At 44.9% G+C, this 14551-nt stretch overlaps 1 protein-coding gene across 1 annotated transcript in view; it reads left to right on the forward strand.

Annotated features, from left to right (window-relative positions):
• The first annotated feature begins 3642 nt into the window (after positions 1 to 3642).
• Positions 3643 to 14551, forward strand: part of LOC138491622 (claudin-15-like) — a 253614-nt gene continuing 242705 nt past the window's right edge. The window contains exons 1-2 of the mRNA XM_069618247.1: positions 3643 to 3761; positions 3902 to 4152. Of these exons, the coding sequence (XP_069474348.1) occupies positions 3933 to 4152 (220 nt within the window). The 5' untranslated portion in view covers positions 3643 to 3761; positions 3902 to 3932. The remainder of the gene's footprint in view (positions 3762 to 3901; positions 4153 to 14551) is intronic.

Below are 14551 nucleotides of genomic sequence, written 5' to 3' on the forward strand. Positions count from 1 at the left end.
TGCAAGCATTAATGAGTTTGATGGTGTGGGCTTCCGAGGAGGAGATCGCATTGACTTAGCAAGTGAGGGAGAGGGAAGAGTCAAAGTAGACTCCCAGGATTTTAACTGACTTGAGACAAGGATGTTAATGTTGTCAATGGTAAAGGAATAGTAGAGCTTGCTGAGGTTGCTCATCACTATGGGCAGGCCAACAATGAGTAACTCTGTTTTCCCATCGTTCAGACAGAGGAAGTTGGTGGCCATCCAAGTTTGAATGTTTAGAAATGCATCTTGGTGGTAAGTGCCTGAGAGGGGAGTATATTCTGGGTATCAGTAGCGTAGTTAATGTAGGAGATACCCATAGAGTCAAGGAGGTCGAACAGTGGTCTGGTGAAGATATTTTAAAGTGTAGGGGAGACAGAGGAACCCTGGGGACTCTGCAGGCGATCAGTGCCTGGGTGGCAATAGCATTGTCAGCAAATACTCTGCTTGTTCTATCTTTTAGAAATGAGGTGATGACAGAGAATTTTGTGGTCCACTAAGTCGAACGCTGCTGAGAGGTCCAGTAGTAGCAGGAGGGCAGATCTTCCTGAGTGGTTGACTTCATCTAGCTGTTTTTTTAAGTCAAGAAGGGCAGATTCTGTCCTGTGACCCGGGCAGAACCCTGTTTGATGGGTTTCTAGTATGCAATTAGACTATAGGTAGTGCTGAATTTGGATGCAGGCTGCTCTGTCCAAAATCTTCAGAAGGAAGGGGACAGTTGTGATAGGTTGGTAGTTCATAGAGGTGGTGGGTTCGAGAGATGGTTTATTTAGCAAAGGAAGTGCCCACGCGTCCTTCAGGCTAGTGTGGACTTGGCAGGATGCAAAGTATGAGTGGATAAAGGTGGTGATGAAGGGGACTAGGGCTTATGCACAGTCCTTGATAATGGTGGCAGGGCAGGCGTCACCTTTGCATATGGTGGGCTTCAGGCCTTTAAGTAGGGAGGTGACTTCACCCTCCTAGATGGTTTTAAAACTGAAGGTAGGGCTTTCATGAGGCTGTTGGGATGAGAGGTGGAATAACGTGGCTAGAAGTGACTTGCTTCTGTAAAATTATTTTGTGTAGCAGGGCAATTTTGTCTATAAGGACATTTTGGAAACTGGTACACCAGGTCTCGTCTTTGGAGACGTCAAGAGTAGGGGAGGCAAGTGTTTCAATTTCTCTGAGGATTGTGAAGATCCCTTTAGTGTCTGACTTTGCATTCATGATTCTTGCTTTGTATATGTCTGATTTTGCTTGTAGGTTTGCTGTCTTATAGGTTTTTGCTGCAGTGGTTAATGTGGATTTGAGTAAGGTAGAGGGGGTCTTTCTACATTCGACCTCAGCCTCCTGTTTCTTTGCACAGAGTGCAGTGAGGTTAGGTGTGAACCAGGAGTTGAGATGTGTGGTGGGCTTGGATTTACTAGGTGCGAGAGGTGCAATAGAGTCAACTGCTTGGAGCAACGTGTTGAAATATAGGTTGGTGAGCATGTCTAGGTTAAGGTGGGTCAGGTTAGCGTGCTGAAACTTGTCGAGCAGGGGCAGGATACGGTCTTTGGTGAGTTTTCGTGAGCTGTACGTAATAGTGGGAGGCAACTGTATATTGCTACGGGCATGTGGGCTGTCAAGGACGATGGAGAAGGAAATAATGTAGTGGTTGGTCCATGGACAAGGAAGATTGGACAAAATGGAGATTTGGCCATTTAGGGCAGTTATCCAGTCTAGGATGCGATCTTTTTGGTAGGTGGGAGCTAAGCTGCACTGTTCAAAGCCTGTGGCATTAAAGACGATTGCTTTAGTGGCAGCATTGGGGTTGTTGGGGTCATTGAGGCCTAGATTGAAGTCACCAATGAGAAAGGTTCTGGAGATGGGATTCATGTTAGTGCTCAGCAGGTGGAACATGTGCCCCTCGAAGGAATATAGGGGACTTTGGGGGCGATATATGACATGCAGGATGATGGTACTAGTGTGGGAGAGTGGTATTTTGCAGTAGAGTAGGGTGCAATTTTACAATGGCGGAGAGCTACATTGTCTAATGGACAGGGTCTCTTGCAATCAGAGCAACTCCACCACCTCTGGCGTTAATTCTGTCGCTGCGAAAAATAGTGTAGTTAGGGGAAATGGCAATCGATAGGCAAGGGCCTGAGGTGATGTTGAGACAGGTTTCAGTAACGGCTAGCATGTCAAGGTTGTTGGTCGTGATGAGGTCGAGGATTTCAAGGGAATGGGCTTGGATAGGTCTTGCCCTAACTAGTGCACAGTTTAGATGTGGGAGATCAGTCCTAGGGATAGGGATGGTGGTAGTGGTGCAAGGTGTAGTTATGCCCTTTGGCAGGTGTGGTAGAGGAGCGGATCGGTGCTGTTCTTCATATGATACACTTGCATCTGCGAGTGTGGCATGTGTTGGAGCGCTATTTTCAGGGACTCAGGCAGACTGTAAAGGCAATGTAGTGCTGATGGTAGAGCTTGGTTTCAGAGGTGGGAGAATGGCTATGGGGCTAGGCCTAGCCTTCCGAAGGGCAGTGCCAATCTCGCAATGCTTTATAGGGGGTTGGGCACTATGGTGCTTTACCTAGGAGGTGCAGAGCTTTGCAACAGTTTGGAGGATGTTTATGGTCAGGGGATAGAGCTAGGTGGGCCATGAGGCGGTCAGCAGGGTTTGGTTGGAGAATTGTGTAGCAGGACCCCAGGCTGGATTGCTAATGGGCAGCTGCTTACAGGCATAGAGTTACCGTTTGCCTCTCTGAGGGGAAAGCTGCTTGTTAGGCGCACAGCATGTAGGATGTCTGTGATTGAACTCCCATTTTTTAAGGTGGTGGGTCCAACTGCAGAGTCTAGCATTGCTGGGAAATATAGGTGCTGGTGTGGCCGTTTGGAGGGGAGAGGTTCTGGATCTCCAGTGCTGTAGGCTTGTGTTGGCAGTGGTCGTCATCGTGGATGTTGCAGGAATTTCTCACTGCGATGAGACAAATGCAGGGAACGGTGGTGTTATGCTTTTCATGGGGGGGGTTTGAATGTTAAGCTTCAGTAAGAAGGCAGTCGGCCTAATCCTAGAGTGAGTCAGGTTTAGGGCTGACCAAAACGGGGTCGCAACACAGGGCCAGACAGGGAGCGTCTGTGCCGGCCTTGGAAGAGAATCAACCATAGTAGTCTTCCCAGTGACTGAAAGTTACACACACTGCAGATTGAGAGGACATAGGAAGACTTGCAGCCACTCAGGAAGTACAAGAACAGGATACTGATGGAAAAAATGTCACTAATTCTCTTGCCAAAATATCGGTTTAAAAAGCCTGTTGAAGAAGCCAAAATTGAGAGAGTTTATTTCAGAGAAGCCATGCTAGAGAACTGATATTAACTTATTTATTCGACTGACAGTTATTTTGGATGTATTAATTTTTTCTTCAGAATTAGGGGAGATGAATAAACCAAGCCGACGTGCGACCTCTAATTCAGAGAGTTTGCAATGTGGTTTCTGCCAGATGGCGATCTTTTTATGTTTTATGTACTCAAACTTCGCTTCGAAACAAAGTAAACTGAACACGGAGCTTTTGTAAAATGCGAACAGCCCAAAAGTTATCCAGAGGCCGCTCGGCATTTGGTCAATGACCTACCAAAATGTTGACATTTCTGAATGTGGCCCAAGAGAGAAGGAAACACATGAAAGCGCTGCCACTTTGAAGCCAGAAACAATCATTAATACGGCTATCTTCTTGAATATATTCCCGGCCAGCCGCAGTAGGCTCTCACTGAAGACTGGTGAGGTAGGTTTCATGTTACTATGGTATTTAAAGGATATCTTAAGCGCGTACACCAAAAATCTTTCATGGGTACAATTGCAGGATTTCTGTTCTGTTTTAGGACATGCTAATCGACAAATCTTTAATTTAATTTAATATTCTAGGAGATCCAGAGACAGAACTTCTCTCTACGTGATGGCATCAACAGCCCTGCAGATCTCGGCCTTTCTTCTGACTTTGGTGGGCTTGGCTATCCTCATTTCCGCCACCGTATCCATTAAGTGGAAAATCTCAAGCACATCGACAGCGGTCATTACGGCTAACTGGATTTTTGAAGGATTGTGGATGCATTGCGCCGCCACTGCTTTGGGCTCCGTTCAGTGCAAAAAGTTCGCTTCTATTTTCAGTCTACCAGGTAAGTGTTTATTTACTTTCTACAGTCCTATAGAACAACACGTAGTTCGTTGGTCATAGCATTAGTGTTTGCAAATATTCTGCCCACAAAACTGCATTTGTCTGTATAAACCAAACTTGATTCGTTGTATAGCCATGAAAGAACCTCGGGAAATGGCGGGGGTGAAATATGCCTAAAATGGCGGCAGGCGTGATCGTTAATGACTCGAATCCGCCAAGGTAGTGATAGCTTTAATTGGGCAGACTCAAAATTCCAAACACTTCTGTTCCCATAAACAAAACTTGATGGGCCATGATTTCGTAGGGCATGTAAAACTCATGCCATATGAAATGCGCCGTGAATAACTCAGAAGCAACGCTCATTTGTTATTTGGTAAAATATGGAACGCGGTTTGAGGCTTGTTCTCTTTCCTCTATTCTCTGAAACAACAGGGCACAGCCGATCTGCTGCATGAATGTGGGGTGGCACTCAGGACCAGTGAACAGATGTATGCGGGCCGGCCCTGAGCGAAGAGGCTTCCTCCATTACAATGAGCCCAGATTGCCACAATGGCGCCCTCACGGTTTCCCTTTTTCTGAAGGCGCCCTAGGCAGCTGCTTTTAATTGCTTTATTGTAGCACCCACCTTAACGCCACTTCTCCCTCATAAAAACATACACCCATTTTGTTCAGAATATTTTGAGCTACAGAATGCCAGCGTCTGGTAATTTCCACACATTTATACATCATCCTACCCCTTTGCCACCCCCCCTCATCCAATTTCCCTTAGCGCTCTGGAGTGCACTTCAGCACAATATAAAACATCAATACATTCATGTAATTGGTTATTTATGACGCACTTAATACCCGGAGGTTTCTAAGCGCGGACACGGGGAACCTGTGTTGCTCTGCGTCGTCTTGCTTCCAAGACGAGCGCGTTGCCCCTGAGCTATCCTCCCAAGCATACTCATAAATGTACTTCCAAGTTTTCAGCAATATACTTTTGAAAATCCGCATTTCTTTTCAATGACAGTATCCAACATATTTAAAGATGTGATGTTTTTCCTACAAAAATGTCCTGTCAATCTTTTGAAAGGTTAAAGGGTCAATGTCTGCTATTTTACCATTTGCAATATAACCTTTGTAGCAATATGTCCCTGGTATATTACATAGAAATTGATGTTTGAAAATGAAAACAATTTCAAATGGCCTTTTCAGGCATAGGGAAATTGCAAACTTTGGTCAGCACAACTTCCATAACATTGTGCCCACCTGCTTACTTTACATGTACACCACATCAGAATAAAGCCATGTACCTTTCAATGGAAACATTACTGGCTGTATTTTGGAGTGATTCATATTTAAATGGCATTATCACATTGGTTCCATTATGGACCTCCTCTCTGCTGATCAGAAACTGCAGAATACGGTCTGTAATCTCTGGTATGGGCCTCATTCCAATTATTCTGACTTGAGCAGCGGCCTAACAAGCCCCACAGTAACACATGTCTTTAGATGTATAAAAGTAGATCGATGTGCAAGTTCAATTGCGTAAACTAACAAACAGCAATGAAACACAAAATGGGTCAAAAAAAAATTGTACTACTTTCATGTCTGTTAAATTATCCTTATAAATTGTGTGTGCCACTTTCTTTCCCACAATAAAAACTCATACCTTTTCAGAGGTACACCTCCATGTGCTAGTACCCTAATAGCCCTATAGACCTCAGGAAGGGCCATTATCATTTTGGATAATGACCCTTCAGCTACTTAGAGCCCTTAGCCTGGCCTTGGGCAATAACTTGCCATGGATCAGGATTCCCAGACAATGACCCCTAGCTCAGTCTATGGCCCTCATTACAGTTACTGGTATTACTAGTGGGATACCGGTGAAACCGCCTTACCATCTCTGCTGCCCAATATCCCGGTGTTATGGGCGGCGTAGACGCTGGTAAGTTTGTATTCCATAGAGTTCCATAACACTCCATGGGATGGGATTGCCAGATTCACCGGTAGAAGCCAGTGCTGGTGATTCTGGCAATTATTTGCCAGTAGGGGCCTGAACTCTCAGCCGGTTAGGCCTGCCCCTACCAGCAAACTTGTGTTTCCCTGGTCCAGAAGAAATGCTGGTGCTGGAATTATCTGCATTTTTTCTAGACCGGGGGAAGTTATAATGACCCTAAATTCAGGCTTGTATCTAGCAAGCCCTAAACAGACAAACCTTTACGCAAAACACAGTGCTTCAGAGTTATGCCTTCAAAGTACATGGTGGTACACAAGCCTGAAACACCCAAACAAGGAATAGACAACAGAGAAGTGACACTTGGTGTAATCCAAGGCATTATTTGTAACATAGAAACTAATATAAAAAATGTAATACGAAGAAGGTGATAATGACCAAATGAGGGATGCTTTGAATGGAGAAAGGAAGATCTGTATGTCAAAGTTTATGGCTTGAGGCGAACATGACAGCCAGAAAAAGGTAGGAGAAAACAGATCGTTTCTGTCCCACCTCGTTGGGTGCTTGCCGTGCCCATGTTTCATCTGTTCGGGACCTTGGGGCATGGTCGTTATTCTGATCTTTCCTTCTCAACCCAAATCAATAAAGTTACCAGTAGCTGTTTTTTCCAGCTTACATCTTTGAGACGGGTCCTCGTTTATTTCAGCTTTCCGGCATGGATTCAATTGATGAATGCCTTCTTCTGAAGCCACCTCAATTACCGTAACACTGTATAAGTACTAAGCCTGCCAACAAAAAGATCTTCAAACTTCAGCTTATTTAGAATGCAGCTGCGCATCTACTCTTCCATCTGAATAGACGGGATCACATTTCCTCAGTCCTCAGAGATGTGCACTGGTTACCTCTGGCCAGTAGGATTGAATTCAAGATGCTGTGCATGGTTCACAAAGCTTTGCATCACAATGGACCAGCCTTTATCCATGTCTGCCTGACTTGTTATATCCCAGGCAGACAGTATGGTCATATGCGGCCAATTTGCTAGTAGTGCCTAAGATCACATGTCAGCAGTGGGGTGGTACATCGTTCAGCTTTTTTGCTCCTAAACTGTGGAATAGGCTCCGCCATCCCTCCGGCGTATTTCTATTCATATTTAATTTCGGCATACACTGAAGACTTTGCTGTTCTATCCTTCAAGGTGCTTTGTGCACTTTACAAATACGTTACCAATACCAACCAACATGTGATATTTTGCCTTAGTCACATTTCTTAGGGGGTAGAGTTAACTTTGTCAGTGACATAATTACTTTAGTATCTGACTTCTGAGGGGCCAAGAACCGTCTTTCTAATGTATTAAAGTACTGACTAATACATTGGGAATTGGCTTGTGCTTGATGCCATCTGCTGTGCACCTCTTTGTTAGATATTGCTACACAATGCCCACCCCACCGTGTTCCAACTCACTAGAGGGTTTTGCAACCTTCTTTTCTGCCTTATGCAGACCATCAGACCATCAGGAAGGGCTCCCAACTGTCTGTCCCAATGCCCCAACACCAGCACTCACTCACCAAACTTCACTACACTAGAATGTGCAGGATGCAGACATCTGGCAGCTCACACATCCTCTCCCATCCTCCCCTTCCTTCATCCCCTTTTTCCCTTGGTCCATTGAATTGACACATATGCCTTATGACAAGTTAGCACCTTGGTGGGGTAAGCCGGCCAATCAGGTGGCTTGGATCGTGGGCTGAAAGCAGCGCTCTTCCATGCCGCCTGACGGCAGTTGCCACCGCCACCATCTTCTCCCACCCTCCATCCCTGTTTTTTAAATTTGTTCCCCCATGCCGCCCCCACTTACTTCTTTTCGGCTGGGGCACTCGCCACAGCCGCTCCTTCATACTGGCTCTCAGAGGCCACCATGGAAAGAAAAGAGGGGCTCTGTAGGGAGCCTGCCTTCCATTTCCATGGCAGCAATCTTAGCTGTTACCCCTTAGTGTTGCCCGTGGAATGGGTAAATAAGGCCACAGCGTAAAACACCAATAAATTCATAACTAATCTGTCAAGTGGTCAAGAATATCATGGCTGTGCCACACATTCTCCTCATTCTCCTTGATCTATCATCTGGTTTTGACAGGGTCAACCACTCCATCCTGCACACTCGTCTCTGCGACAGCCCGGGCATCTCTGGTCAGGCCCTTGCCTGGTTGACCTCCTTTCTCACTGATATACCATCCCAGGTCCAACTTGGGTCTCTCGTCTCTTTAATCTCTCTGTCTACTTGTGGTGTTCCCAAGGGGTCTAATCTCTCTCTCTCCCTGGCTGTTTAACTACTACCTGGCACTTCTGGCCCTCCGCATCTCTACTTTCTGCTCTAACATTCAGTGTTATGAGGGTGACACAAAGCTCTCCTTCACGCTCCCTGCAGCCTCTTCTGCTCCTTCCCTCACACCAGACTGTCTTGCCGCAATCCAGGAATGATGTGCCTCCAATGATCAGTGACTTAATGCCAGTAAGACTGAGATGCTCCTCATTGGGACACCTGCTCCCGCCTTCCCTCTCTCACTCTGGCCACCCACCCTAGGCCCTCTACCTGGTCCTTCCTTTGAGGCTAAGAACCTTGAGGTCATCTACGATTCCACCCTCTCCTTCTCTCCTCACATCTCCGACACCTCTAAGAAGTCAAACTATCAACTGCCCCTCTTCAGAGGTATTCTTCCTTTCCTCACTTTCCCCGAGATGCTCACTGTCTCTAGAGCCCTGGTCCTCTCTAGGCTGGTCTACTGCAACAGCCTCTTTCTAAATCTGCCTGCCTCTACTCTTCACCCTTTACAACTTATCCAGAACAGGACTGCAAGTCTTGTGCTTGGCCTTAAGCACAGGCATCGTATCTCTCCAGCCCTGAAATCTCACCACTGGCTTCCTGTGGCTGGAAGGGTAATGTTTAAGACCCTCTGCATTGTCGACAAGGCTTTCTGTGGCCGGGGACTACACTTCATCCAACGTTCGCTTCTTAAATATCTTCCTTCTCGAGCCCTCTGCTCATCCACCTCCAACTCTCTGAGGGCCAGACGCTTCTCCAGGCAGAGAGTGGGGGGTAGATCTCTCTTTGGCTGGGGCCTCCCTCTGGAACAGCCTCCCTGCCTCTCTCAAACTTGAGCAGGACCATCTACAGTTCTGGAAGCAACTCAAGACCTTCCTTTTCACTTCTGCTTGCTCTCTGCTGCTCCCTTGCTGATGTCCCTGTCTGCAGCGCACTCTGGTTACCTGGCCACCCATTGAACTTACGGGACCAGGCTCCTGCATGACTAGTTGCCCATGCACGGCCTCCGGACCTCCCAACCAGGACTGCATCTGCATCCCTCCAGTGCCCTGGCTCTCTACACTTATGAGCCGCCTACTGAAGCACTTATGAGCTACATGCACTCTCCTCCCTCTTACTCCCTGGCACTTTCCCCCATCCTTCCCCCTGCACTTGCGCGATCTGAATGACACAAGGCCAAGTCAGATTGTTGTTTTTTCTTCTTCTGTCCCTCCCTTCCTTTCCTTGTCCCGCCTAGAACACTTGTGTACAGGTGCGTTATAAATGTCTTATATCATATCACAAATCAACAAATCCTTTTTCCTTCTCAACCTCAAGAATGTGTCCCACTTATTGGCCAACCCCTCCATTTAGGCAACTTTCCCCTATACTTAAAAGTGTCCACGGTCATCCTAATCATCAGTAACAATGCACTGACCACTCTACATTCTCAAACAATTGATGGTGAGGGGTTCGACAGATCTACAAGTGCGCTCAAGTCTCCACCTGAAAAATTGCACAGAGAAAAGGGGGCCTGCTGCATTAATATTTCCACTGAGTCCCCCCAAACAAGGCTCAGATCTGGTTGTAGTGTTACAAATTGATTGGAAGTAAGAAGAAACGCGCAATGCCCAGAAAAAAGATAATAATGCGAGAATAATCCTTTTAAAACTGGTTTTACACTCACAAATACACTTGTGTTAATTGCATGAAGATGTTTAATCAGGTAATGAACAGCCGACGTGTGTTTCGGCCCAACTGGTCTTTCTCAAGGCCTGATTTTATGAAAAGAAATATATGGTCCATATAGTGGTGTCATCACAACATAGAACTTGGAAGAGGCGTCTACAGCGTAGCACGTGTAAGTAGAATGGTCACAATACCACAGATCAACAATTTGTATCTTTGAGGTGAAGCCTCGTATAATAAGGTGTTGGATGAATGTTGGTCTTGTGGCAGCAAGGGAGTATTCTACAGCAAAATATAATTGCGTGGATTGCATGACCACGAGGGTCATACCTCTAATGGTAAATACTGGTCATAATGAACATCAATAATGGGTTTAATCCCTGCAAACCCATTATTGACCTTTATTGCGACCAGATTTGAAAATCATTCTTGGTCCTACCCCTAAAGTGGCAGTCCAGCCCAAACTGCTAGGTCACATCCCTTCTGCATGAGACCACAAGCATCCACAGACATGTTTCAGCCTCGTTGGGCATCATCAGTGAGGAGTAGCTTGGGTCTCTAGGCCCAGCAGGCACGGACCCACGTCTGGGCATACCCGTCCCACTCGGGGTGACAATGCAAAAAGGAGGTTACAATTTCTCCAGTTTTGTACTGCTACGATTCTTTTACCTAGCGCCAAGGTGTCTTCAAAATACCAGTAGTTGCGCTATAGAAGACCACTTTACCTTTACGTTACACTGCAATTATAGTATCAAGAAAAAGGTCATAGCTTGAAGTAATTGTTATTTGTTATCTATTTTATCAATTAATACTTCTCTCCGCTTTTTTATATTTAGCTTTAGAAAATAACTAATTGTCGCTAGCACGAGAATACTTCACATTTTTAAAGTTAAACTAGAAAATGATTGGCCGGCTCCAGCTTGGCAGATTGGCCTGCAAGTCAAGGTTATCCACTCAGAAACGGCCTTTATCTAATAGCCAAAGAAGGCAAGTACGAGTTTCCTAATTCTTATGATGTCCCCTTCACAGGTTACACTTGGACAATAAAATACTGGCCACCATGAAAGGTACAGTGTGTACCCCAGAGACAGGAACAGGAGGACAGGTGGTACATCTTCTTTAGGGCTAGCAAACAAGGGGAGCCATTTCTGGGGTGCGTGGGAGCCCCATTTATAGCCTCCCCTCTTAGATCATCATTGCTGTGATCCAGCCACCCAGGAAAATGGTTGGTGCCCGGTTTAACATCATTTGTTTTAAAATAAGCATTAGGCCATTACAGTTTGAATGCAGTAAATTACAATTACTGGTGAAGGGGCATTCTCAGCCTTACTGTACCTCTCCATAACTGACCTCCCAAACTATCCCGCACACAATTGCCTTGATGAAGACCTTGAAAGGTCAAAACACGTGTCTGCACCCATGGTGATAATAAAAGACCTAATGTCACTAATTTACAACGTGTGGACTATATTTTCGTCATCATTACAGGACTCCAGAGATTATAGGAAATCCTCCTAACTAATGGAATTTATGTGTCAAGCACCAGCATTGTAGGAAGCCAACACACACCCACTAATTTCTCATTTGGGGGCGCAAGAACACGGCCCCAAGGACTGCTGCAGCTTTTCAACTTTACAGGCGAGGAAGAGTTCTGCGCTGTAGCTTAGTGTTCCTGGCGCTGTCACTTCTTTAAAAAATGTATGTATATATGTTAATTGCATCTGTGTATATACTGGTCCAGGTCCCTATATATCTATCATATGTATGTGATGTGCCCTAGTCAACGCCCCCACTCTAAGCTCCTTTGTGTTACCCCCAGTCCACCTGGTTTACTCTGAGCCATATAATCATTGTAATTTGCAAAGCCACCTGATTTAGGAACTGCCTTCACCTCCGCCATATTTCCTCTGTACAGCTTTTCTGTTAAAAATATCTTGCTGATTACTAAATATACAAGCATTGGCCTAGTCAACAGTTTTTATTATGTGCAGGCAAGAAATAGGCATTTGCCAGGCACAGTTATAATAAGATAACGCAAGATAACATAAGATAACAGATGCTTTTGTAGAGTGCATGTTCACTGCCGGAGGGGTAACTTGGCACAAATGACAGATAACAAATGCTTACTGTTACCCAACTGAATGGTACTACCTAGCCATCAGATGGCAACAGCTGGACAATGGTGTGATAACCTAGGCATATGATAAGAGGGCCTGGGAATTCCTGTCTAATACCCATACACAAGACACAACTATTGGCTTTGTCAATGCCCTTTTAAATATGTTGTCAGCAAAAGGAACATCGATACATAAAACGGCAGACACTTTAATTACACCAGTAGAACATTTCCAACTGCAATTAAGCTACTAAGCAGACTGTTTAGAAACAACACTGGCAGGCCAACGTTTGATGTTACTTCTGATAGAGCTAGCTCAAAGAGATCCCACGAGGTTGTGTTTTAGGCGGAGATGGGCAGCTGGGAATGGACATAGAGATTAGCAGGGCCCTGGGCAGTCAATGGTGGGTATATAACCAAACAACACCCACTTCAACATGTCCCTCCTCACATGTCATCTCTCTCCAAGCTGTACTCCAATGCAATGGTTGTGGGTTATGTGTGCCGCTTAAGTGTCACGTAGTAGTGAAAACTAATAAAACAAATCCATTGCGCCATCTACTTCTTTTTTTCAATAAGCAGTTTGAAATGTGCGAGAAGTGATGACAAAAGAAACGGTACAGTTATTCCCACGCAGCATGTCCTCCAAGGGTGCTAAGGTCTGAATGATAGCACTCTAGTCCACACGACATATTTTCTAGAAGAAATCCCCAAAGATTTGGTTCGGTATATTTGCAGTTTGCAGCAAATATTCCTCCAGGAATAACACACCTAACTGGAACAGTGTATGATACAAAGAAATAAACGGCCACAGTATCAGAGAAACAACCTCTTTCTCTAAAATGGCAGCCACTCGCATTGGGAATATGCTGGGCAACGCTGCTGCAGTGACAATGCAGGTGGAGGAGGGGTAATCAAAAATGCAGACATCGGAATGTTTCTTCATATGTACACATTGTTTTTGGTTAATGTGTAGGACACATTTTAAATATTTTAGTAGCTACAGCTGAATAATTAAGATCAGACAGCGCGTTTTTAGATTGGTAAACACGGTACATTTTGCAAACTGAAAGACCGATAGTTGACCTTAGAGGTGTCGAAAAAAGATGTTATGTGGGGTTGCAAATATTGTAGGTTTAAAGACTGGGGTTTACACTAATGTAATTCCAAAACCTTTTGGAAGCAATGCTTCCTAAAGTTGCTTCAAGATGGACATATAATTGTATGAAACTAGTTGCATATTTAAATTCAAGTCAAAAGTCGTTTTTTATTTTTAAATTATATTTTTTGTTTGAATATCATTGTATTCATTGTGTTCTAAGCCCAGAAGACTCTGAAAAAGGCTGATCTGTATGGGCGCCTAGTTACTGCTTTTGTAACTTCTTTCCTTTCCTATTATATTCTATTTTATTATATAGAATTTGTATAAAACTCCAACTTGGCCGCGGGCTTCAGAAGGCTGACAGAACACAACCAAAAAAGACATAAAAATGTGCAGTAAGAGGCGCTGAGACCGTGTCAACGCGAGAAGCAGGTCGGGATGGAGTTAGATACACTACCTAATAAGTTTGAGGTTTGAACATCTGTATTAGGCCTGCCCATATAGTACAGTGTGAAAGAGTTAACTACTATGCGTCTGCGCCCCTCTAGAATTACATGGAGTGTGCAGGGTAGATTGAACTGGGAAAATCAATCAATATATGCTTGTCTTATAAGAGAAAATCTGCATATAATAAATGCGTGTGTGCATATAAGCAAAAGGTGGCAGGCACACCTTCATACATTGCAGTAAAAGAGAAAGGAGCAGAAGGATAGTTACAGGTGCGCTTTAATATGTGAGTGGGTGCACACCAATGTCATTTGATATTGATAGCGGGAGGTAAGTTGTGGCCCTGCCAGTACAATATTGTTTGCCCATCCTTCTTAAGTAGGTATCGTCTAAGGTTCCTCCCTAATTGTGGAAGGTGCTTATGTGAGATCCAGAGGATTTTCTGTGAAGTGAATCAAGGAGGCCAAACATGGCATCCTAGAAGGTGTGCAAGGAGGAGAAGTGAAGCTCTTAGGACACATGAGGTGTTTGAAAAAAGGGGGAGAAATTAAGCTATTAGGACACATGAGGGGTTTGAAAAAAAGGGGGAGAAGTGAAGCTCTTAGGACACATGAGGTGGTTGAAAAAAAGGGGGAGAAGTGAAGCTCTTAGGACACGAGGTGGTTGAAAAAAAGCATTAGATTGACAGTTGTTGGTGCGGCGCGTGTCAGAGGACATGATCACAGGTGGATTTATATTCCTCGATTCAAGAACACATACAGACATTGCTGATAGACAGAGAGCCAACTGCCAGTTGCCGGAGGGAAGTTGT

Source organism: Ambystoma mexicanum, chromosome 10, assembly GCF_040938575.1.
Source record: "Ambystoma mexicanum isolate Mex_15411 chromosome 10, UKY_AmexF1_1, whole genome shotgun sequence".
Taxonomy (NCBI): Eukaryota; Metazoa; Chordata; class Amphibia; order Caudata; family Ambystomatidae; genus Ambystoma; species Ambystoma mexicanum.